Source organism: Berghia stephanieae, chromosome 2 (genome assembly GCF_034508935.2).
Source record: "Berghia stephanieae isolate SIO BIC M18660-M18661 chromosome 2, UCSD_Bste_1.3, whole genome shotgun sequence".
Taxonomy (NCBI): domain Eukaryota; kingdom Metazoa; phylum Mollusca; class Gastropoda; order Nudibranchia; family Aeolidiidae; genus Berghia; species Berghia stephanieae.
Genome location: NC_088361.1, coordinates 29,729,598 through 29,754,597, shown reverse-complemented (window position 1 = coordinate 29,754,597; position 25,000 = coordinate 29,729,598). Strand labels below are relative to the sequence as shown.

At 36.4% G+C, this 25,000-nt stretch overlaps 2 protein-coding genes across 5 annotated transcripts in view; one reads left to right on the top strand and one right to left on the bottom strand.

The window, feature by feature from the left end:
* LOC144964672 (nucleotide exchange factor SIL1-like) overlaps nucleotides 1–14,211 on the top strand; it is a 16,143-nt gene extending 1,932 nt beyond the window's left edge. Inside the window, exons 2-9 of the mRNA XM_078899178.1 lie at nucleotides 1,569–1,670; nucleotides 2,346–2,468; nucleotides 3,769–3,872; nucleotides 4,923–5,123; nucleotides 8,857–8,978; nucleotides 9,918–10,179; nucleotides 11,033–11,100; nucleotides 13,455–14,211. Of these exons, the coding sequence (XP_078755304.1) occupies nucleotides 1,569–1,670; nucleotides 2,346–2,468; nucleotides 3,769–3,872; nucleotides 4,923–5,123; nucleotides 8,857–8,978; nucleotides 9,918–10,179; nucleotides 11,033–11,100; nucleotides 13,455–13,755 (1,283 nt within the window). The 3' untranslated portion in view covers nucleotides 13,756–14,211. The remainder of the gene's footprint in view (nucleotides 1–1,568; nucleotides 1,671–2,345; nucleotides 2,469–3,768; nucleotides 3,873–4,922; nucleotides 5,124–8,856; nucleotides 8,979–9,917; nucleotides 10,180–11,032; nucleotides 11,101–13,454) is intronic.
* A 5,909-nt stretch (nucleotides 14,212–20,120) lies between these two features.
* LOC144964671 (uncharacterized) overlaps nucleotides 20,121–25,000 on the bottom strand; it is a 39,173-nt gene continuing 34,293 nt past the window's right edge. For all 4 annotated transcript variants that reach the window (XM_078899174.1, XM_078899176.1, XM_078899175.1 and 1 more), the window contains one exon: nucleotides 20,121–25,000. This exon is cut by the window's right edge and continues 352 nt beyond it. In XM_078899174.1, the coding sequence (XP_078755300.1) occupies nucleotides 24,084–25,000 (917 nt within the window). In that variant the 3' untranslated portion in view covers nucleotides 20,121–24,083.

Genomic DNA, 25,000 nt, shown 5'->3' with positions numbered 1-25,000 from the left:
CCTTCAGTGCTAAATAAAGGGGGATGGTGGAATTCTAAGAATTTAACCATTGAGATGTTCCAATTTGCGCTTTGATCAGAAGTGGTAGATGGGGGAGGGGGGAAGTTAAAGGGATGGGAGTCATAGTCACGCCATCTGATATATTTACTTTTACTTAAGGAGATAGCTCGAGATGTGCTCCTTGGGTTTTTATTGCCTACCTTCAAATACCGTATGCATGTTTATAACAGGACTCTGCTACAACCGGAATTTTTTGCTAGTCCCACTATCCCCGTTGTATCCAAGTTCCACTGTAATAATCACAGTGAAGCTCTAATGAATCTGTGATTATCTAATGAGATACAAAAAAGGAAGGGTTGTAATTGGTAAATGTTGTCCGTTTGACATTTGCAGAGCTTAAAAAAAATTACTGTTATCTCCCTTTCCAAATTGGCCAGTTTGGGCTAAGGGGGTCATGATCTCTTGTAGATACTTTTTTTTCTGTTGATAGCAATGAAAACGATGCATTACAGATCGAATTAAAGTAAATTCAACTCACAATTAAAATTGCAAACTTAACATAAAGGACAGGGAGGGAAATTAAAGAGGAAAAGGACATAAAGTCAAAGAGATATTTTTCTTTTACAGTTTAAAAAATCGGTGTCCTAGTTTTACTGTTACTAAAAAGTATTCATCAAGGCCAATGGCAAGCTCCCCTTTTTGCTATGTGGGTGTAAGCAGCTGGTCTGGTAATCTGGACGTCATTATTTAATCTGGCAGGGTCTTTTTTTGTTTTTTTTTTGTTAGTTAATCTATTTTGAATTTAGATTTTTTTTTTTTTTAATATTAGTGTTGCTTTTTTTTTATTATCATCATTCATCATCTCTTGATTTTACCAATACTGTCCTTTGGTCCTAATTGACAATTATATACAGATATTTAATTCAATACACTTCTTTAAATCGAGAGTTTGTTGCCAGAGCTAGTATATAAAGGAGATTAAAGCATTAATTTAATGTATGTAAACACAATTGGTCATTTTTAATGGTAGTTATAATGTCTACTATGTTATTTATTACTCCTGAAAACTACTCATTTTTCCAATTCCAATTAGAAGGTCTGACAATAGTGGTAATTTTGCTGTTCTGATTGTCAATTTAATCACTTTTAACTTTTTTCAATTTGTGGTTCTTTTTTCAATTTGTGGTTTTGTAAAATTACGGGACAACTTCATTGGCGGAAGCCAAGCAATACTGCTATATAGAATTAAATTTCTTTGTATGAAAGTATAATAAATTAAGAAATGTGTGTGTGTGTGTGTATGTGAGAGAGGGAGAGAGAGAGAGAGAGAGAGAGAGAGAGAGAGAGAGAGAGAGAGAGAGAGAGAGAGAGAGAGAGAGAGAGAGAGAGAGAGAGAGAGAGAGAGAGAGAGAGAGAGAGAGAGAGAGAGAGAGAGAGAGAGAGAGAGAGAGAGAGAGAGAGGATAGAAGAGATGGAAGGGGGTGGGGGTTGGAAGAGTTGACTATTGTTTCTTCTTTTGCATGACAATATTTTCAGTTTCTACTTCTTATCATGTTTCATATTTACAGGTAATGGGTTCGTAAGTGTGGAGACAAGTGATGAAGAATTTTTTGAGGAAGAGTCACATGAGTTGTTTAAGGCCACATCTGAATGGCAACCTGTCAAGAAAGGTACACTAATTCTTCCTGAATTTTTAAAAATACATAAATGAAAATAATTAATTTAACTACTAATCACTACAAAACTATCAGAGCTATTTGGGAATTGGAGGAAAATAAAATTTCTTTTCAATGTGCTCCATAAACTCTGACAATCTCAGAAATCGTGTTACTTTCTCTTTGTTGTGTCTCAGTGATACATTTTCATTTATTTCAGTGAAATTTGAGCAAGGATTTCAAAGCTTTAATCTATTATAGTATCAGGGTTGGGTTTTCAAACACAAGTTATATATCATGAATGAAAAAAAAAGTATGAAATTGTATCTTTATCAGAAGATAGAGTATGAGTCTCTGTTTATTTTGATAAATGAAAGTTATTTCACACAAATTGTCCTGGTCCTATTGGCGGTCTACATGGAACTTAGGGCTCCCCTGGAGTATAGCAGCATTGCTCGAAAATTGAACATGTTGTATTTGTATGCTCATACTATGTTATAGATATACTGTGTTTGTCATCAGAAGATAAAACAGAACTTGTAATGTGCTTAGAGTAGGTGTTTATCATTGTTAAATGCTATATATTCTTAATTTATTAATTTAATTATTATTTTTAAAAAATAATTTAAAATGTTTTACAGTAACATAGTACATAGTCATGAATGGATTGTGCCTGGTGAATTATTTCAGGTCAAAAGATTCCAAATGGACTTCATGTTCGACTCAATCTGCAAACTGGAGAGAGGGAAGCCAAACTGATGGATGAGCCAAACCAAAAACAGACGAATGAGTGGTATGCTGGAGAGAACATGGGTAAATTGTTAAGATTGGAACTATTTTTGGAAACTTACGTTTTCATATAAGAACAAAAATAATTAGTTTTGAATACTTTCAAACTCAGTTGTATGGTATTTTGTTTTCTTTTGATTTGTTTTGTTTCCTGATAGTAAAAATTATAGACTTACTCCTGGATGGGGTCTTTTGAATTCCCACAGTAGACAGGAGGTCACTTGCTTTGTCTTCTATCCCCCTTTATATTTTTTCTAGGTTGCTCTTTATCATGGAATGGGATTACCTAGTTTTGTTATTGCCCTTACCATAATCTTTGGCTGAGAGGGAAGCAGTCAGATGTATGGTTTTTGGGAAATGATTATTTTTTTTCTTGTTATGCACTGTTACATTTGTTGGTTTGAATATGATTTGTAAACGGTACAGTGTATTCCTCTTTGTGGGTTCCTGTGCTTGTGTCAGGATAAGACTTTTAGGTGATCTCAAACCAAGAACACTGATGGTTTGTTCTTGTAATCTACATCTGTTCCCTATTTGAACCAGTCCCCTTTGTCTTCCTTTTACTTGTGTGCTTTCAATTGTAAATCTAGAATTGTTTTGATTATCCCATTTTCTTCCTTTTTACTGGCACTGAAATGACCTAAAAGTGTAGAAAGCGCCGTAAAACCCTTAAAAACGTAAATAAAATGTAAAACTTAGACTTACTCGTCTTATGTAATGAAATAAGTGTCACTTGAAAATGAAAAGATAGTTATAGCTACCAAAATGTTTGATACAAGCTAGGACAAGAGTTACAACCTTCTAGGCTTAATAAAAATAGATCATTTCCAAATGAAGTCAATTAGAATACAACCTATAAAAACCCGAATTTAGACATTTTAATGATGATAATAATAATAATAATAATATGATAATGATGATAATAATTCTGACATTTATTAATAAAGGGGGGGGGGGGGGGGAGTGTCCAGATACCTCAATTGGTAGAGCTGTCAACTGTCAATAAGTAAGGGGACCAGATTCTTCATTGCAATGCTTCATTTACTTCCCCAACAGACCAGATGATTTAGGTTGGGCTTTCTTTTTGGTCCTTTAAAAATTAAAAAAAAAATTCTGGGCACTCCTCTAATCCGGCACTCATTTAAATCTGTCAAGTGGGGAAATATATGTAAAATGTCTTACCCAAGGACACAAAGTAGATTCCTATCTGGTTGTTGAACATAATGAACATCACTTGAATTTTCTATACGAAGAGATACTGTACACATTGGCCATCAATGCTTCACAACATTTTTAATTTTCATACTTTTATGCTTTGATTAAGGCACAATCAACACAGAGAAGCAGCGATTCACCAGGGATGAGATCAAGAAAGCCCTCAAAGATTTCAAGTTTGATGACGTAGAACCAAAGACAGGAAATGAAGAGGTAGTGCTGATTCTCTTGTCACATCTGCCGTCTCATACGAAATATTTATGGTCTTACACAAATACACATCAGGTTTTTATTTTGATAGAATATCAGATTTAACTTAACTTTCCTTTATCTGTCTGATCAGAGTAGTAAATAAATTAGTCTTCAGGGGCTTGAGAAAGGCCAAAGGAATTTAGTCTGGCTTCTGTAGTGTTAAATGAATAATAACGATTGCTTGCTACACTTTGTTCAGGACACTAGTCTATAACAAAGCACTTTTTGCCAGATCTAACAAACTTAGACACCCTATCACTGCCTGATGGACAGAGGAGTCGAGATAAAAAGCTTGACTGCACCTATTACCGACTGGGTGGGGTTACTGACCCTCATAGTGGACAGGGAGGCACTTACTGTATCTTCTATCCCGCTATATCTGTTTTCCAACTTGCTTTCTGTGTTTGTTTTGGAATTAGATTACTTGGGCTTTGTCCTGGCCCTGGCTGGGACGGAAACAGTCAAATGTATCATCATTATTGTTTTGGGAGATGATATTTTTTTCCTTGTAAATCGTCTCTCTGTTATGCACGACATTATTTTTGTTTTACATATATTATATGATTTGTAAACATTCTGAGTGTGTTCCTCTTAGTGGGGACCTGTACTTGTATAAGGATGAAACATTTAGGTGATCTCAAACTAAGTAAAGTGTGATAGTGAGCTCTTGGAATCTACATCTATTCCTTGTATGAACTAATCCCCCTTTGTCTTACTTGTTCTTGGGTACTTTGATTATTATTCTAGAACTTTTTATTATCCCATTTTATTCCTTTTAACTGGTGCTGATCTGATCTAAAAATGTGTTGCATGTGTCGTAAAACCCTTAAAAACAAAATTAAAAATCAAGCACCTAAGACAGATATAATTTCCTTTGCAAGGAATACTCTATCAACTCGTCTATCATCACCTTCTTTTTCTTTTTTTTTTTAGCTAAACTACATCATAAATATATTGTTCTGTTGCTTTGCTACATATTTCATGCTCATAATCATTTTTTTCATTGTGCAGCAAACAGATAAAAGAGAAGATGACATCAAGAAAAAGTTCCGCAGTTATGAAGAGTTGAAGCAAGCAATGAAGGACATGAAGATGTCGGTGAAAACAGAGGCAGAGATAGTAGCAGAACTTGTTGCCCAACTCAAAGATCCAATCACCAATTCAGAAAATACCAAAACTCTTCTAATTGACCTAGAATACTATCTACATCAGGTATCTTATTCATGTTTGGTTCTTGTCTGTTTCCAGGGTTGAGAATCTTACGCCTGAAGGCGGATTTTCGCCCATCCCCATCACAATTTCTCCTTTTTCAATTTTTTTTTTAATTAATAAAAACCACTCACCACAACCACTACATCAACATCCCTACCACCACAACATCATCATTCCTACCACCACCACATCATCATCCCTACCACCACCACCACAACAACCAACACATCATCATTCCTATCACCACTACTGCTACAACTACCACCACATCATCATCATCCCTACAACCACCAATATTACAACCACCACTAAATCATCATCCCAACCACCACCACTGCTATAACCACCACCACATCACCAAACCTACCACCACTATCACTATTCTACAACTACTACATGAATACCACCACGTCATCATCCTACCACCACTACTACTTCAACTACCACCACATCATCATCCCTACTACCACTACTACGAGGGCTCTTTCAGAAATAACCGAAAAATGCCCATTGCTCAGCAACCAGTGGAGATTTTTAAATTCTGTAAACGAAATGATATTCCTTATTTCCTTACCGATATTCCCAGAAATTATGAAGTGCATCATTTTGCACAATGAATTTCTAGACGATTTTAAAGATGGCGGCCCACCTTGAAACTTGGTCAAAGGAGGAAATCAGAGCTGTCATACGTTTTTTGAACCCCAAAAGTCTGAATCCTACCGAAATTCATAAAGAACTTCAGAGTGTATATGGTGAGCATGTTATAAGCCGTACACAAGTTTATCAGTGGTGTAATTTGTTTGAAGCCGGCCATTCCGACTTGACAGACAGGGAAGGGAGAGGGTGTTCGATAACTGCGACGTCAGAAGACAATGTGAAGCGAGTTGATGAGCTTATTCGTTAAGACAGGAGGTTGAAACTTCATGAAATCGCAAGCAGTCTTGAAATTTCGGAAACTTCTGCCCGTAGAATTGTATTTGATGAACTTGGCTACAGAAAAGTCAGCGCAAGATGGGTTCCTAAGCAATTGACAGACAATCATAAAGATAAAGAATAAAGATTGGACATCTGCAGGGAACTTTTGAGAAGAAGCAAGAGCTCACGCAGGGTTCACGGGCATACTGCCAACGCCGGCGGAGACTTTCTAGGGTACGATGTGACTTTTCTTGACAGCATAGTCACCGGTGATGAGACTTGGTTGCACCATTGCACCCCAGAAACAAAGCAAGATTCGATGACATGGAAACATCCATCCTCACCTGTCGCGAAGAAATTCAAAGTCATGCGGTCAGCAAAGAAAATAATGGGAACTGTTTTCTGGGACAGTCGTGGTGTTATTCTGTTCGAAACCTTACAACCTGGAGAAACAATCAATGCTGCAAGGTACTGCCAAACTCTTGACAAGCTTAGGGAGGCCATTCGCAGAAAGCGCCCAGGGCAGTTGACCAACGGGGTCATTTTGCAACACGACAACGCTACACCCCACACAGCACGAGTGACGCAAGGTTGGCTAGAGAAATATGGATGGGAGATTTTGCCACACCCACCACACAGTCCAGACCTCGCACCATCTGATTATCACCTCTTTGGGCCACTGAAACGTGAGCTGGCAGGAAAGCGCTTTGATGTCGATGAAGAGCTTGTTGACCATGTGCGGAAAGAGCTACAAAACCTTGACGGAAATTTCTTCCGAGAGGGTATCTATTCCATGGTGCGGCGTTGGCAGAAGTGTGTCGACAGACTTGGCTGTTACGTAGAGAAATGAAGGATGAGTCAAGGTATGAACACGTGCAAGAATTTTGCTGATAGCATAAAAAACGCGGATTTTACAGGCATTTTTCGGTTAATTATGAAAGAGCCCTCGTACTACAAACACCACCACATCATCACCCCAACCACCACTACTACTACAACCACCACCATATCATCATCCCTACTACTACAACTGCCGCCACATCATCATCCCTACCGCCATTACTACTACAGCCACTACCACATCTTCATCCTTACCATCACTACTACAACCACCACCACACAATCATCCCTAAGACCACCACTAAGACAGCCACCACCACATCATCATCCCTACCATCACTACTACAACAACCACCCCCACACCATCATTCCTAAGACCACTACTACTACCACTACAACCTCAACCACATCATCATCATCCCTACCACAACTAATACTACAATCACCACCACCACATCATCATCTCTACCTACACTACTTCTACAACCACCACCACATTATCATCCCTACCACCACTACTTCTACAATCACCACCACATCATCGTCCCTACCACTGCTGCTATTACAACCACCACATCATCATGTTTGGGTCTTGATCTACGCGCAGATAAAATTTTCTTCTTTTTTGTGACCAGTCATTCTCACTGTGTTTCAAATAGTCTCTTTATTAAATGTAATTGTTGTTTGCCACTACTGGTTCAGCCTCTTCTATCCTTTTACATCTTGTTATTTTTCATTCTTCTCCATATTATGTTATCCCCCAGTAGAAAATTGAGACAAAAGTGTGCACTTGTTTGCTACAAATATATTGAGAAATAAATTAATTATTATGAAACTACCAAATAGCCTATCAACAACCCTCATCATAAAAAGAAGGAAGTAGTTCACTTCAGGGGCAACTGCCTCAATCTAATTGATAAACTCCCTTTCCTTGAATATATGTACTTGCAGTGTGGGATACAGACGATTAACGACAGTACTAATACTCCACACAAAGATATATTAATTAAGGATTGAGATCAAGTAGAGGGGGAGGCGTTTAATGTGAATAATACAGTGTATAGAATTTTCCACTAAAATCAAACTTAAAAATTATTCTCATTTCATTTTGGCATTTTATTTGATGGTGAGAAAATTAGGACATTTGTTTATCAAAAGTTCAGGTTAAGTCCAGAATGCCACATTTTGCTTTAAATTTAAGTGATCATGTCCTGTTACTGTAACTTTTATGACCATTTCCTTTGAACCATTCCAGTAAGTGTTGGGAGGGCAGGATGGAAGGCAGTTGTTCTTCAAAATTATCTTAATTGAAAGTAAATATTCAGTGTTTTCGTGTACATCATGTTGTTGTGTTTAGTGGTAACACGTCTGCTCATATTAACCTCGAGGCAAGAATCCTGAGTTTAAATTCTCATCTAGGAACTTGGTGGTTAGCCCTTGACAAAGGCTTGGTAAACAAATTTTTCCCCCATATCATCAAACCAGGCAAATAAAAGGTTGTCCTTTAGAGCCTTTTGGCTCCTGGAGCTGGAAATTTTCCCTTCTCTCTCTAGTGTTAAAATGACAGTAACAATTTCTTGCTGCCCCTTTGGATAAGACACTCCAGATCTAGGTACCCAACCAATCCTGGGCAGACAGAGCGTTTCGAAAATGCATTAACTGGACTAGGGGTAAAAAACCAGTTCTTTCGCTAATAAGTGAGGTGCTTTACCAACTGAGTTGTTTGGACTCTTAAACAATGTTCTCCCTGTCCACAAACGTTTTACTTGTGTCTGAAAGTAGACATGTGTTGTACTATATGTCAAATTTACACACTCTACCAGGAGAACAATTTAAATCACTTGAGAGGGTAGTAATAAAAACAATGGATAAGCATTATACAAATATATTTTATGGTGATATTTATCATTATTAATGCGTCACTTTGCGTGGCTCATTAAGAAACAAATTGAGGATTTTGTCACTCTCTCTCCATCAGGTGGACAATGCCAGACATTTCTGTGACTTGGACGGGATGCAGCTGGTAGTCAGACTTATGAACCATTCTGATGAGGAGATCAGAATAAAATCAATATTGGCTCTAGGAGCTGCACTTCAGAGGTAAAGATTTTTGTATATCTGCTTAAAATAAGACCTTGTGAGCATTTTATTCATGTGGCTTTGGGTTTAAAGGTATGACACGCTGCTGGTTGTCCTATTCCCCCCCCTCCCCCCTCCCCCTGTTGGTGATGTAAAGTTAAGTCCTTGGAGAAGGCTCTATACTCAAATTTTCTCACCATTTCATAAAGTAAGCATCTGACAGGTTACTGCATTGTCTACCCCCCCCCCCCCCACCTTCTCCAACCGAAGCACCTCACAGGCATATTTTCTCCTCCTATATTATGTTAAGTGCTGCTGTTGTCTTTGTGCCACATGTAAATTGCGTTGAGTACATTTAGTGGGTTATTGTTCTGTATAAAAGTTTTTACTTACTTAATCCTCTTCGGGTCTTGAGGCATATAGGGCATCCACCAAACATCTTTTTTTTTTTTGCAGTGGCTGTATTCCAGGACAGGCCTGCTTCCTTTATTTCTTTTTCTATCATCCTTCGCCAGGTTTTTTTTGGGTCTCCCCCGCTTTCTCTTCCCATCTGCTGTTCAGCACAGGGCTGTCTTGGGAAGTGACCCTTTTTCCATTCTGACCACATGACCCAGCCAACGCCATCTTCTTTTTAATTGGTTTTCTATGCTAGTGCAGTCAGCTTCCTTTAATAGATCCACTGTTTTTATTTGTGTAGGCCAAAATATGTTGAAAATTCTTTTTAGACATTTGTTTTGAAAAATTTCTAGCTTCTGTATTAGCTTGACAGTACCATGAGGTGGGAGGTGCCAATGTATTTAATTCATGAATTTTATTTTATTTTCTGTAGTGTTTCATTCATCCTGTTTTGTTGATAAAGGGGAAACCCGAAACATCCATTTTATCTGTTTTCGTATATTAAATTGAAGCTTTGATTCAATTTCACATTGTTATTTGTTTTATTTTTTTTTGACCTTCCAGCAATGCTAAAGTCCAAGTGAATGCCATAGAGAATGGAGTGATGCAGCAACTGCTTCGGATGATGTCTGTGGATAAATCAGTCCAGGTCAAGAAGAAATCTCTGTTTGCCCTCTCAACCTTGTTGCGACAATTCCCCTTTGCGCAGCGTCGGTTTTTGGAGGCAGGTGGTCTTTCAGCTGTCACTAAATGGTTTTCAAAATCGGATGATGAGGTGGTGAAAATAAAGATTGTTACTCTGCTGACAGACCTCGTATTAGAAAAGGTAAGTTGGACTCAAAGGTTTGTATCAGAATCTGTCAGTCTTGTTTATGAAATGCCTTAGTGATATAATTATATGGGTGACAGTGATCAAAGAATTTTTAGCCTTGGAATTGACTTAGTAAGGCATTTTAGTCACATTACCCACAGAAACTCAAGATGTGGATCAGCGCGTTGCCACGTGTAGTGATAGGAATTGTTAGAGTGCCATTACAAAAATGTCTGGGAGGCGACTTGTACTTTCTTAAATGGAAATTAGGTTCGATTTGGCCTGCTTAGAGGCCTAAATCATGTCACCTGAAAACAGTATTATGTCGGGATGGTTTAATTGCTAAAAATGAATTTATAGTCAATAATATAAGACAAGTTTATGTGTTGTTGTGGAGAATGGTTATAATTTCTCATTGTAACAAAAACTAAAATTTCACATTAAATACCCTGATTGCTATCTGGTTCGCCCTAACCTTAAATGGTTTTGAGACGTTGGGTTACTCATGTGGCTGTTTTAACATTTTGACACAGAGATGATATTGATTTCATGAATTGGGGGAATGATATTGTTTTTGTCAATTTTACTGATTTGAATTACAATTGATCCAAAGATTGTGTGGACAACATGTGGACTTGCTCCACACTGTTTTTTTTTCAAAATCGCTTAGTATTATTGTCAGCTTATTTCAAACGTTTTAAAAACAACCTGATTATTCACCAACAAAAAATGATTATGTTTTTTGTTTTGTTTTTTATTTTCTCTGTTTAGCAGTTTTATACCATTTATGTTTAAGACTATACTGAAAAATAGCATGAACTGTTATGTTTCTTCAAAAGATTTAACTTTTTGATATTTGCATTCACAGGATCTCAACTCCGTCCAACCAAATAAAGAAGATGAAATTCAATCTGAGAGATATCGTCAATATTCACAGTAAGATTTTATTATGCTTTTAATGATGAAGGAAGTGAACACATAGTCAAACTCAGGAAGGTGGAACATCTATTTTACAACCAAAGTGCCATATAAAAGACAACCTTTTGTCTTGGGCTTTGATAATCACTGCTTAATAATGGAATGAGTGAAGTTGACACTGTTCATCTCTTGTTATTGTTTTTAGATTCCCAGAGGCATGTTCAGTTCTCAACAAATTCTCACTAGCATTATTTAAACATTTAAGGCTACACATAGTTTTGTGTGTTGGTTACGATATGGGTATTTTACTTAAGCACATGCCACCAATCGTTTGACCATGCCTCGTCTTCCTTATTCCTGACTCTGGAATGATGTAAAGAATTTGCAAAGCCTGTGAACCTTCTGAAAATAATTTTTTATATGTGCCAGTATCAAAATGAAATTGTCACACTTCTCCACAAAAACTGCTTTCCAACAACCCCTGACATGTTTAATCGCCTGTTTAGCACCCAAAAGCAGCTTCAGATTATGTTTTATTTTTTTTCAACACACAATTAAAAAGACCCAGAACCACTCAAGGAAGAGGCAAAAACCTTATCTTAACAGGGTGCTTCTCTTATCCAAAACTCTAAGGTTACAATCATCCAAAGTCAAGATAGTGGGCCATGGATCAATGTTTATCTTGACTGAAAATTTGTTTTAAAAGATGTCTCAAGTGGACTGACTGCAAGGTAGACCCTCAAGGCCGTAAGGGCTCTTTAAGCTGAGGTTTATTCAAGTTTCTGTAACAATAAGATTAAAAGGACAGTAAGAGATACTTGTTGTCCTGTGGATGTAATGCAAATGTTGCTGCTTGAAGCTCAAAGAAATAAATAACAATTTAAAAAATGGAAAGGAAGCTTCAATTTGTTTTACAGACAGATGATGTGGACATTTCGGGTTTCCCCTTTGTCAACAAAACATGATGAATAAAACACTAAAGGTGTGTTTCATTCATTGTGTTTTGTTGACAAGGGGCTTCCCGAAATGTAGCAATGACTATGAAAAATGTTTTTTTCTCTTTTTGAGGAAAATTTTTGTCTAAAACCAAAGCCCTATCTCCACTGAGTAAAAATGTTTTTGAATTTTGAAAATCCATTCATAAATAAACAAGTTATGCAGTTTCAAAGGTGTCATTTATTTGGATGACCCGCAAAGAGGAAAAAAAAACGCGAAAATATGGGACGCTTTTTCGGCATTTTTTTTCGACCTTTGGTTGTATCTTGCGTAATAAGTGTATTAAAAGATTGAAACTTGAAGAGCAAATTAGGATGGTGTTTTGTAAAATACGGGAAAAGTACTCATCATATTCATATGAAATTTTACAACCAAAAAGAAGAAATGTTCATGTATTACCTTGTCATCGACAAAACCTCCACGCCCGGTAGTTTTAGAAATATTTTACTCCAAAGAGTAAAAAATCTATTTTTAACGGTCTTCTGGTAATCGCACGAGTTTTGTCGCTTGACATAATCTAAAATGACCTTTTTTCTAACTGTGTGCCAACTTTCAGTCATATTCATTGATAAACAGCGTCGTAATTAATTTTTTAAAATAGCATATACGAAACGGCTTCGTCCCATATTTTGACGCGTATTCGGGCACTTCGTGAGCGAAAAAGAGGCCCAAAGATTTGTGCGGGATAGTCATTGCTACGAAATGTCCACATCATGTCTTCATAAATTAAATTGAAGTTTCCATTCCATTCTATTGTTATGATTATTTATGACCTTTGGATAGGATGATGGTCTATTGCTAACTACTCTCTGTAAAATCTAAAATCAAATTCGCTGCCTCCTGGAGAGTGGTCAGAATTATATCCCAAACTATACTTATTTACAGCCCACCCATTTGCTTGTTAGTTTAGTGCTATTAATAGACTTATGACAAGAGAATCAAAAGTTATTTTTGGTGCAGTGTTAGACAACTGTAACAGTAAATCAACCCAAAATCATACCTTTCTGTTCGTATTGCTTATTGATCAAGTGGCATGACACTTAGCTTGCGATCTGCAAGCCAAAAGGTCAAATCCAGTGGTGAGCAGCGCAATATTGATTCGTTAGAACACTATAATCAGGTGTAAAATGAGTACCTGGTTGGGAACAGAATCATCTTTGTCAAAGAAGAAATGATTTAAGCGCCTCAGGACAGCAGGTCTCATCCTGTGTGTTTAGCTTTTGGCTTGGAACTATTTGTAAAACGCTTTGATTAAATCGAGTGGATATTACTCTATGTAAAGTCACAAGTTTTTTTGTTTATTTTGTTTTTAATGAATTAGTTTTATTGTCTAATTTCAGCACTCAATGTTATTTCCTTTCTGTGTATTCAATCAGAGTCCAAATAAGGAATGCCTTACACCAATCTGGCTGGTGCAAGCATCTTTCCTCCCTTCTTCATCAAGACTCCGGACACGATGATGTAGAAAAACTCCTCACTGCTATGACTGTTCTCAAGGACACGTGCCAAGATCAGTTTTCCTCTGTGCGTCCAACCTTACAGATTCTCTCTTTACAGTACAAAGATCTGGCAAAACAGGACAAGGAACAAGGTGAAACAGATTCCTTTTTCGACAATATTCATGCCAATATTGAGAAGTTGTTAAAAGATATGAAATTCCAACGGGAGGACTTATGACGATGGAATACATGAACTGTACGGGTGGATGGAAGGAACTTATTGCGTCATCACTGTCATGTGATTTATTTTTTCCTTCTCCTGATGCCTACTGTGTTTCATATTGCTTTAGAGGAGAGAGAGGAAGTTAAAGTTTCTTCTCGAGGCTAGATCTAAAAGTATTGAACAAAAATGACCATAACAGCTTAATTGAAATATAATACACAGCAAGGAATTTTTTTGGAACCTAATTCTTCCTCATTCATACAACAAAGTTATAAAAAATACACACTATATGAAAGGGGCTTATTTAATATTGTTATTGGCTGAAACATTCCTTGTTTTGTATTGAGAGAGAGAGAGAGAGAGAGAGAGAGAGAGAGAGAGAGAGAGAGAGGAGAGAGAGAGGAGAGAGAGAGAGAGGAGAGAGGAGAGAGAGAGAGAGAGAGAGAGAGAGAAGAGAGAGAGAGAGAGAGAGAGAGAGAGAGGAGAGAGAGAGAGAGGAGAGAGAGAGAGAGAGAGGAGAGAGAGAGAGAGAGAGAGAGAGAGAGAGAGAGGAGAGAGAGAGAGGAGAGAGAGGAGAGAGAGAGAAAGAAGAGAGAGAGAGAGAGAGAGAGAGAGAGAGAGAGAGAGAGAGAGAGAGGAGAGAGAGAGAGAGAGAGAGAGAGAGAGAGAGAGGAGAGGAGAGAGAGAGAGAGAGAGAGAGAGAGAGAGAGAGAGAGAGAGAGAGAGGAGAGAGAGGAGAGAGAGAGGAGAGAGAGAGAGAGAGAGAGAGAGGAGAGAGAGGAGAGAGAGAGAGAGAGAGAGAGAGAGAGAGAGAGAGGAGAGGAGAGAGAGAGAGAGAGAGAGAGAGAGAGAGGAGAGGAGGAGAGAGGAGAGAGAGAGAGAGAGAGAGAGAGAGAGAGAGAGAGGAAGAGAGAGAGAGAGGAGGAGAGAGAGAGAGAGAGAGAGAGAGGAGAGGAGAGAGAGAGAGAGAGAGGAGGGGAGAGAGAGAGAGAGAGAGAGAGAGAGAGAGAGAGAGAGAGAGAGAGAGAGAGAGAGGAGAGAGAGAGAGAGAGAGAGAGAGAGAGAGAGAGAGAGAGAGAGGAGAGAGAGAGAGAGAGAGAGAGGAGAGAGAGGAGAGAGAGAGAGAGAGAGAGAGGAGAGAGAGAGAGGAGAGAGAGAGAGAGAGAGAGAGAGAGAGAGAGAGAGAGAGAGAGAGAGAGAGAGAGAGAGAGAGAGAGAGAGAGAGAGGAGAGAGAGAGAGAGAGAGAAGGGGGGGGGGGGGGGGGGGTGTGCCTTCAGTGAAATGAAGATGGTCAAAAGTGTTTTTATTTTTATATTTAATCTTTCTATAGTTTTTGTTTTTTTTGTTTATTATTTATTTATTTTTTAAAGTGATTAAATCGTAAGTCAGATCTGTGTGTCCGTACATTTTATGGTCATTGTCGACTGTTGATGGTCACTTAACTTGCTTGTTATCTTTTTTTTTTTAAAAAAACGTTCTGACTTAAGAGACTGCTTGCTTTTGGCCAATGTTCCTCTCTGCAAGAAATACGGGCAGTATGTCAGCACATGCTTTGCTTTTTTCATTCATGTTGATTTTCCATTCTTTTTTTAAATGTTTTTTTTTTGTGTGTGTGAGTGATTCTCAGTATGTGCTTGAAACCATCAGTTAAAATCTTTTGTCAGCATCTGTGTGAGACTGTATGGCCACAAAGGCATAGGGGAGATTGCTTATACTGCTGAGAGCTAAGTTTGCTCTGTCCTTGAATTAGCCTTTGTTTTACATTTAATGGGTTTAATACATCTCCTCCTTCTGTATATTTTTTTATAGCTACTACTACTAGTGGAGATCCCACAATAATTGCAGAGAAATAAAGGCTATTACAAACAAGCACTCGTCTGTTTTGATTATTATACTGCTGTAATGTGGAACTTAAAACGAATCTTTTGAGCCATCAGCGATAAATGTTGATCCAATAATAAAGTTTGTAGGTATGTGCAAATGAATCTGGCAACAGAGTAGCCAGATGGTGATTGCCAAGGTCAAATTAAGTTAAGGACCGATCATTATGCCTTCTAAATAATAATTATTCTTAATTCTTCTTCTTGGTAGACCACTCGCCTCACAAGTATTGGTCCACCCAGCAATGATTAGGATTATGATAAACTGTCATTCCATCCAACTAGCAGTAAGCAATCATAACTGTCTCTTATGTTAAATATAATCGTTTACAACACCCCAATCCCTTAAAATCTAAGTTATATTGATTAATCCTTGTATCATTTAAACATCATGAATTTATTGTGAATTGATATTTGCTGTTCATTTAAAAAATATTGAAATGGCCTATTGCCTCAATAAAACTAAAAGACTAATCCAAAGAAAGTTTTGTAATCTATTGTTTCCATACAAAGCAGAAAGAAAAATGGACCAGGTTTCCTTCACTGGGGATTGAATTTCAGAACGAGTTTGACAGATATGGTTTCTCTCTATAATTGTTTATTTGTTTTTCGGGTTTTATAGTACTTGTGGCTTTGTGGTATGATTCTCGCCTTTCGACTAGTAGGTCCCTGGTTTGAGTCCCGTTCTTGGTAATTATCCCAGGGAAAAAAGCTCTTGGCTCATATTACAGTAATCGGGTGTAAAATGAGTACTGGGCTGATAACAGAGTGATCTTTGTAATGGTAATTAGCGCCCGGATGCAGAAGTCAGGTGAAACCAATACATGGTTTCAGAACAAGAACACAATGCCACAGGGTGGCACATGATATAATATAGATGTTTTTTGTTTGTTTTTAAGGGTTTTACAGTGCTTGCAACACATTGAGGTCATAGCAGCGCCAATAAAAAGGAAGAAAAGTAAAATAGTAAAAAGTTCTAGAATTGCAACTAAAGCACCCAAGAAAAGGAAAGACAAAGGGGAATTGGTTCAAATAGGAAACAGATGTAGATTCCAAGAGCACACTATCAAAGTACTTAGTTTAAGATCACCTAAAAGTCTCATCCAGACACAAGCACAGGTCCCCATTAAGAGGAATACAGTCAAATGATTACAAATCATATATAATACGTAAACAAAACATAATATGGTGCGTCAAAGAGAGATGATTTACAAGACAAAAAAATATCATCTCCCAAAGCTCTAACTATACATTTGACTGTTTCCCTCCCAGCCAGGGCCTGGACAAACCAATTAATCTCATTCAAAGACAAAGACGGAAAGCATGTTGGAAAACAGATATAGAGGGAGGGGGAAAGAAGACAGTAAGTGCCTTCCTGTCCACTATGGGAGGCAAGGAACCCCACCCAGTTATAATAAATAGATATAAAGGCTGTAGATTGGTGAAGAGCCATCAGCCAAGGTAGACAATGTTCCTCTGCCCTAAAGGGAATTCTACCCATGTCTATCTCAAAGGACCAAAATATGTCTGTAATATGTGAAAGTGGTTATGCTACATACTGTAAAGTGGTACTGCGTTGATGCAAAACCCTTTAGGTATAGAAAAAATAAAGCACTTTACAAATGCAATTTGGACTGCTGAGATGTGGCTTCTCAGTAGTTGTAAGAGAATATCCCAGACAAAAAGAGATCAAGTTGACATAAGATTTTCTCTCCTTGGAATCAAAAGAGAAAGACAATTAACATTCTTTGGTCAGAAAGAGCAATATTGAGAAAGAGGTCTTGGTGTGAAAATTGATGGATATAGAAGCAGAGGTAGACAATGGACAAGCTGAGTCTCAAGTCTCAGGACACAATGATAACACATGGTTGCGACACACATTGACCTTCTGAGACGATCAGAATATAGAGAGGAATGAAGGGCCATGTTTGCCAATGTCTTGTCTCAGATCTGACACCACTTGGTGTTTGTTTTTAAGGGTTTTCCGGCACTTGTGACACATTTAGGTCTTTCAGCGCCAGTAAAAAGGAAGAAAATGGGATAGTGAAAAAATTCCAGAATTACAGGTAAAGGTACTTAAGAAAAAGTAAGACCAAAGGGGAATGGTTCAAATAGGGAACATATAGATGACAACAGCACACTATTTATTAGTGTATGTACTTCGTTTGAGATCACCTAAAAGTCTCTTCCAGACATCATCACAGGGTCCCACTGAGAGGAATACAATCAAATGTTGATAGAATATATCCAAAACAGAAAACATCTATCAATTCATAACAGAGAGATGATTTATGACGGAAAAAAATATCTCCCAAAACTATTAACTTTAAGTTTGACTGTTTCCCTCCCTGCCAAGGACCCTATCCAGGGAAAAGACAAAGACAGAAAACAAGTTTGAAAACAGATACCAGGTATAGGGGTATCTGTCCACTATAGGTCAGGAACCCCACCCGGGCACTATAAATCTGTATCCCTTTTCCATTTTGTTCTCTATCCTTTATTTTCTTGATTAGGCTCTAGCCAGCCCTGGCTGCAATTAATCTAGAGGGAAACGGTCAAATGTATAATTACTGTTTAGGGAGACTTTTTTTTTCTTGAAAATCATCTATTTGATACAACTGTTATGGTACTGAGTAAAAGTCCATTTAATTTTGCCATTTTGTATTTTGAAGTTATTTTCTTACAGATGAAAATGTGTCATAATACGATTTTTAACAGAAATCTGTAACTTATTGACCTCAAGGAAAGACCTCGTGGACTAAGGTCTTTGTCTCTTAGTTTATTCTAATTCCCGATATTGGTCAAAAGTCGTATATCACCATATTCAAAGGAAGAAAAAAGACATTTCACACACTTTAAAAAGCTTTAATAAAGTCAATAAATATAGTTTATTATAATATTAAAAGCTTTTAAGTTAATGATATAATAATAATAATAAATATGGAAAAGTGAAAAATAAATCTCTGTATCAATTTGATGTAGAATGTGTAACAAATTCCAAAACAGGCAGGAAACAAAAGCCTGAAGATCACATTGTAAATAATCACATATGAAAAAACTTTTTCTTGACATCAACATTAACCCATTGCAGCTGGAGTTGAAAGTTTATCATCAAAAGAATAATAATTGTGATGCAAATTCTGTTATACACCGACAAGACAATATTTTAAATTTTGTTGAGAAAACTTACATGTATATAAATATATAAATAGATTATCTAACTCATCCTAAACACCGATTATTTTAAAAATGCACAAAACCTCTATTCACTACTAGCAACTTCATTATCAGTATGGTTTTTTCTATTGAACAAATCTAAAGAGTCAATTTCTGAGTAGACATAATAAAGTTCTATAGAAAGGTGAACCATTTTTATTCTTTCTTTTTGTCCAGAGGCTGTTGAATGAAATCTAATTTTAGAAGGCATATCTTGATAGGAATAGTATTATGAATTTGGTTGTGGTTACTTTTACCCCATCGTTATTTATATTTTTCTGAGACAAATTATATACGTTTTATTATGTTTTTTTAAAAAGGGTTTTACGGCGCTTGGAAAACATTTAGGTCATATCAGCGCCAGTAAAAAGAAGAAAATTGGATAGTGAAAAGATTCTAGATGTACAATAAAAAAGGACTTGAGGAAAAAAGTAAGACAAAGGGGAGTGGTTCAAATAGGGAACAGATGTAGATTCCAAGAGCACACTATCAGTGTACTTAGTTTGAGATCACCTAAATGTCTCACCCATACACCAGCACAAAATCCTTCTAAGAGGAATACACTCAAATGCTTACATTATACATTCAAAATAGCAAACATAATAATACATAACAGAGAGATGATTTACAAGGAAAAAAATATCATCTCCCAAAACAATAACTGTTGTTTTGTTATGGTTTTTAAGGATTTTACGGCGCTTGCAACACATTTAGGTTATATCAGCGCCAGTAAAAAGGAAGAAATTGCGATAGTCGAAAGTTCTAGAATTACAATTAAAGCACCCAAGAGAGAGTAAGATCAAGGGGAATTGGGAACAAATAGGGATCAGATGTAGATTACAAAAGCATACCATCAATGTACTTAGTCTGATATCACCTATAAGTCTCCCCCAGACACAAGCACAAGATCCAACAAAGAGGAATACACGCAAATGCTTACATTTCATTATACATTAAAAATAACAAATTTAATAATACATAACAGAGAGATTTACAAGAAAAAAATATCATCTCCCAAAACAATAACTATGCATTTGACTGTTTCCCTCCCAGCCAAAGACTCTGGCCAGGGTCGGGACAAAACCAAGCAATCTCATACCAAGACAAAGACAGAAAGCATGTTGGAAAACAGATATAAGGGGATAGAAGACACGGTAAGTACCTCCCTGCCCACCATGGGAGGCCAGGAACCCCACCCAGACACGCTTTATTAAAATTATTTTTTTTTATTTTGACATGATAGTAGTAGTTGGATAAAACTATGTACAAGCTAATTTTAAACATTTTTTTTAGATTGAGCAACTGAGTATATATTTATTCAGTTTTGAGGAGAGCAGACAATGCAAAGGTAGAGAGCAATGTTGAGTGTTTCTAAATTGTCAAAAAGTCTTCAAGCCGAAACCTGAGACTTTTCCTCGTTCACTCTCATGAAGCGTTTTGTGCCTATAAGTATAAGTCCATTTTCATGTCAGATGCTCATGCCATTCAGGCTGATTCGTTTCGTCTTCCTCACTCGTGTGAGATTTCTATAAAGTCTTGGGTTGAGACTTTTGAAAGACTGGGGTCATCTTTACCTATTGAACATTTTCTAGCCTTAGTGACAAAAGGTATCTTATCAGTGTAAGACAGATTTGAGTTTATTGACCCCATGGTGATAAAAGGGTTTCTGTTGTAACAAGAAAAAGAATTAGAACAAAATAATTATGAATAGATTTACAGCATAATTAAGAAAGGTTATCAAATACTTTTTTCATTTAGAAACTTAACTGAAGTTTTATTTTAAAAGGGTCCCTGACCAACAGGAAGATCTTCTAACATGTAGAACGAGACATGACGCCTGTTAGGCTATATTACAATTTTTTCCCAACAAAGACAATTATGTCTACGGCCAGCTACTCATTTTACACCTGAGTATGGTGAGAGAATGTGAGTAAAGAGCCTTTTCCAAGGATTCAACTATGCGTCAATTGAGGCTCAAACCCATGACATTTCTATCCGAAAAGAACATAGCCACAATTTTGGTTTGTATCACAAAATTGACATAATATAAGATGTGTATCAATTTATGACGTAATTTGTACCATCAACATCTACCTCAAGGGGAAACTTTGCATCTCTGGATTAAGAGCATTTTGAGTATTCTCAGCCTTGTTCGAGCTATAAATATCTCTAATTGGCCCAAACCAAATGAAGCAAAGTTACTCCATTTGATGGTAGTTTATATTCTTTTAAAATAAAACTCCAGCAAACTTTTTACATTTAATGAATTTAAGCGGAAAGAAAACAATTCAAATTTACAAATCACGGGTTCCAATTGTTATGACATTTTGTATCAACATTCATCAAGTGTGGAAGGGAAAACAAAGGTGTCAAGGATAATTTGAGAAAGAGGAGTGAAATTGGCTTAATTACCTAAAAAACAAAACAAACAATAACTGTGTTATTGACAAACATAATACTTTGAATTACATTTTTATACTGATTCTTGTAGCTATAAAAATTTTTTTAGACCATATATCCCAGATTATGAAGCGTATAAATTTAAAGGACACCAAAAATTGTTTGGTAACCTTTTTAACACAGTGAAAAAAACAAAGGTCTCAATTCAGAACCAAAAAAAAAAAAAAATATAGGTTGTCAGTTTTCGGTGATTTAAGACCTAGCAAAGGGTAGATGGAATAGTCAAAAGCTTTCTTAAGCTAAACCAAGGAGACGGGTTCAAAAGTGATCAGAAGTAGATCCAAGAGCATAATATTCATATAGTTAACCTCCTTAGATTCCAACACTGACACTGCTGTATTGATCTCTACCAAACAGAATAGTAGATGTAAAAGATGCCTAGAAGAGAACAAAAGATATACAAGAGATTGAAAAACTTGATGTTGATCCATTGTGTGTTTGAGAGAAGAATGATTAATAATGATAAACTTAAATTATTGGTGGAATGGAGAAAATTTCTTTTCTAATTATAATACACTTGGATATAAATAACAGAGAAGAATAAAGCATAATGCAATCACAAATAGTTTAGACAATCGAACCATTAACAATGTTAGCGACCATGTTGATAGCAGTTATAGAAATATTGTGAAAATATCAATAAAGATCCTTATGTGCCAGCATATACAGCTTTAACTTGTTTATCTTTATAGTTCTAAATTCAAAATAAATGCATTCAAAATTCCATTGCCACTTGCGCCCAATTGTACGGGTGAATATACAAATAAATGAAATGAAATATTTTTGAGTATTAAAATATATTACTTTTAGTTATATTTTTACTTCAGTTTTATAAATTCAGAACTGTAACCTAGATAAACAAGACATGACAGATTTTCAGTTCAACTTTGAAGGTAACTCAGTAAACAGGTGACTGAGAAAAGACGATATGAAAAGAAATGGTTTAAAGAAAAATCAGTGGCAACAATCTATTCAGTGCCCGGTTTGAGGTTTCCACAGTAGCACAAAACACCAACTTGTGATCCCTATCAATAGGCAGACACTCAAATAGTATCTAATGTTAATCCAGTCACTAAAAAAGATGATTTACATGTAAAACAAATTTATCTCACCAAAAAACAAACCATTAATCTGCTTTACTCGCAGAAAAAGAACATAAGAAAAAACATAAGAAATGATGAGAACATAATATATATCCTTATAAAAGAATATCTTTAAATCAGAAATAATATATTTTGATTATTTGAGGGATGAAATAAAGGATGTTTGCAAGGTAGCACTGAAATCAGGAACTTCCATCAAATTCCAGATATAGGAGTGCATAAATCTGTTTTTATCAATCTTCATTCTGAAGTTCAATTTATTGCTTTTAATGAATGATTCCATTCGGGATTGAAGCTACCATGATACAAATAACACCAATAATAAAAATCTACTGATGACTAGATGGGTTGCACTATCGGTAACATCCAAGCTTAATCTTTAAGTTCAAACAAAATAACATAATTTATTTTTAAAAGTCTTATCAACTCACAACCTCAAGAGGTAGACATAAAATAAATAATTCTCTTTAAATGTGAAAAACATCGATGAAGTTGAATGCAAGCCTCAGTTATTTAAAAAATAAATAAATACAAAATAAAGGACAAGAATAACAAATCCATTAATAAGGAAGTTTCCCTTTTATCAACAATGAGAACAGATAATGAATTGGACACTTGAAAAAGGGGACGCCAAAATGTTAAATTAGGCTTACTTTCAACTTCACCATTCCTTTCTCCAACTTCGAGTAGCAACATTTTCATTAGCATTTCAATAATGTGAAATATCTGGAATCACATAAAAAATCTTAGATAAAAACTGTAATCCAGTCAGGACTGGGCAAAACTTTATGTGATGAAATGGAGAAGACCAATATTGACTGCAACCACAAAGATAACTTCACAGTAAATTCAATTTCAGTCAAATAAGTTTTGAAATCGCCTACAGCATTGACTATTCAGTCAAAAAGAAAGAAACAAACAAAAAATAAAATCCAAAGAAAACCAACAAAGAAGCAAAACCAAACAAGTAAATGATCCTCTGCATCAATGCAGCAGATTCAGATTTACAGATGCAATGACACAATTCTCCACAGAAACTACTAACATAGGATAAAATTATGCATATCATAACCCCATTTTCCATGCATACAAAAAATTATTCTGAACTCCATAAACTAGAGTAAAGTACTGAGTTAAATTAATCAATGAGTCATTGTCATGGTAATCTATATCAATCATTACGATCAGGTAAAATAATAGCTTTAATACAATAGCAGTGAAAAAACAGAAATGATGGAATGGGATTCAACAAGGCAGTGTTAATAATGTGTGAAAGTTTTTAAGTATTAGTTAACGCCCTTTGAACTCATTACATTACATATAATTAAAACACAGCAGTTCCCATTTTAAAGTTCTTCTGTAATAAGAAGGCATGAATGGTACATAACAATGTAACACTGCAGGAATAAGAAAAAATCCAAGTGTTTTAACCAGAACTGGAATCTACAGCTGTCTGCTACAAAAAGGAATGATTTACCACTCACCACTAGATGAATGTCCAACATGTATGTAAGTATATTCCTTGATCTATATATAAATATTTATATATAATTTTTGGTCGGAAAGAATATTGTAAATATAATCATAGAATAGAGCAGAAAATAACTTTTAAAATTGCATAGATGTAGATTTGAAAACACTTCTGGTGAAATGGCCTGTTAGAAAAAAACCTGTACGAAATGTTTAAATCTCCTGAAAGTATGAAGCTGGTGCCCATCCTTGTTCATCCCAGAGTTCTACAAAAACCCAATCTCCATTGTCTTCAAGAATCTCAACATTATCCCCCTCATGAAAACTGATCTCACCATCTCCTTCTCCGGTAAAATCATACAATGCCACAAACGTTTTCCTCGTGGCATTAGAAGAAGCTGTCGGTGTTGTTTTAGATGCTCCCACATTTTCATCACTCTTGTTGTTGTTGGTGGTGCTGCTGTTGCTGTTATTCACATTGCTATTAAGATTAAGTTTACTGTTGAGAGCACTAGCAAGGCTGCTGACCCCTTGGTTGCTGGTTTTTGGCTGGATAGCCGGTTTTGGTTTTGCAGCCAAACTGGGTTTTAATGGCACAGATGGTTTTGGCTTGTTGGCCACTTGGGGTTTTGGTGCCACTGGCAATTTTGCTGGTGCAGGCGATTCGGCTGCTGATGGCTTGGGATTTAGAGATTTACCCAACATGGCAGCCTTATTTTTTACATCGCCTTTTTCTGCTTTAATATCAGATTTACCTCCAAAGTTGCTCACTCCAGATGACACTGGCTTCAGAGGAGGTTTTGGAAATACACCTTTGGCAGCTGATGGAGATGAGTTTTCAGATTTCTGCTCTGCACTCTGAAAAACATTCGGGGATTGCGTTTTGGCTGGAGGGGATGGCTTCACAGGTTTGATTGTGTTTTTGTCAATCTTGTTTGGTGTTGGAGGTAAAGATGGTTTTACGGCTTCTTTTTGGACTTTCTTGTTTTCTAAGGGTTTTGTTGGTAGAGACGGAGGGACAGGTTTGGAAGGTTTCACATTTTGCTCATCATCCGATGCTCCAGATCGAGATTCAAATTTTGCTTTTAAAACTGAAGCAAGGTCTGACGGACCCCCAGAACTAGGAGAAA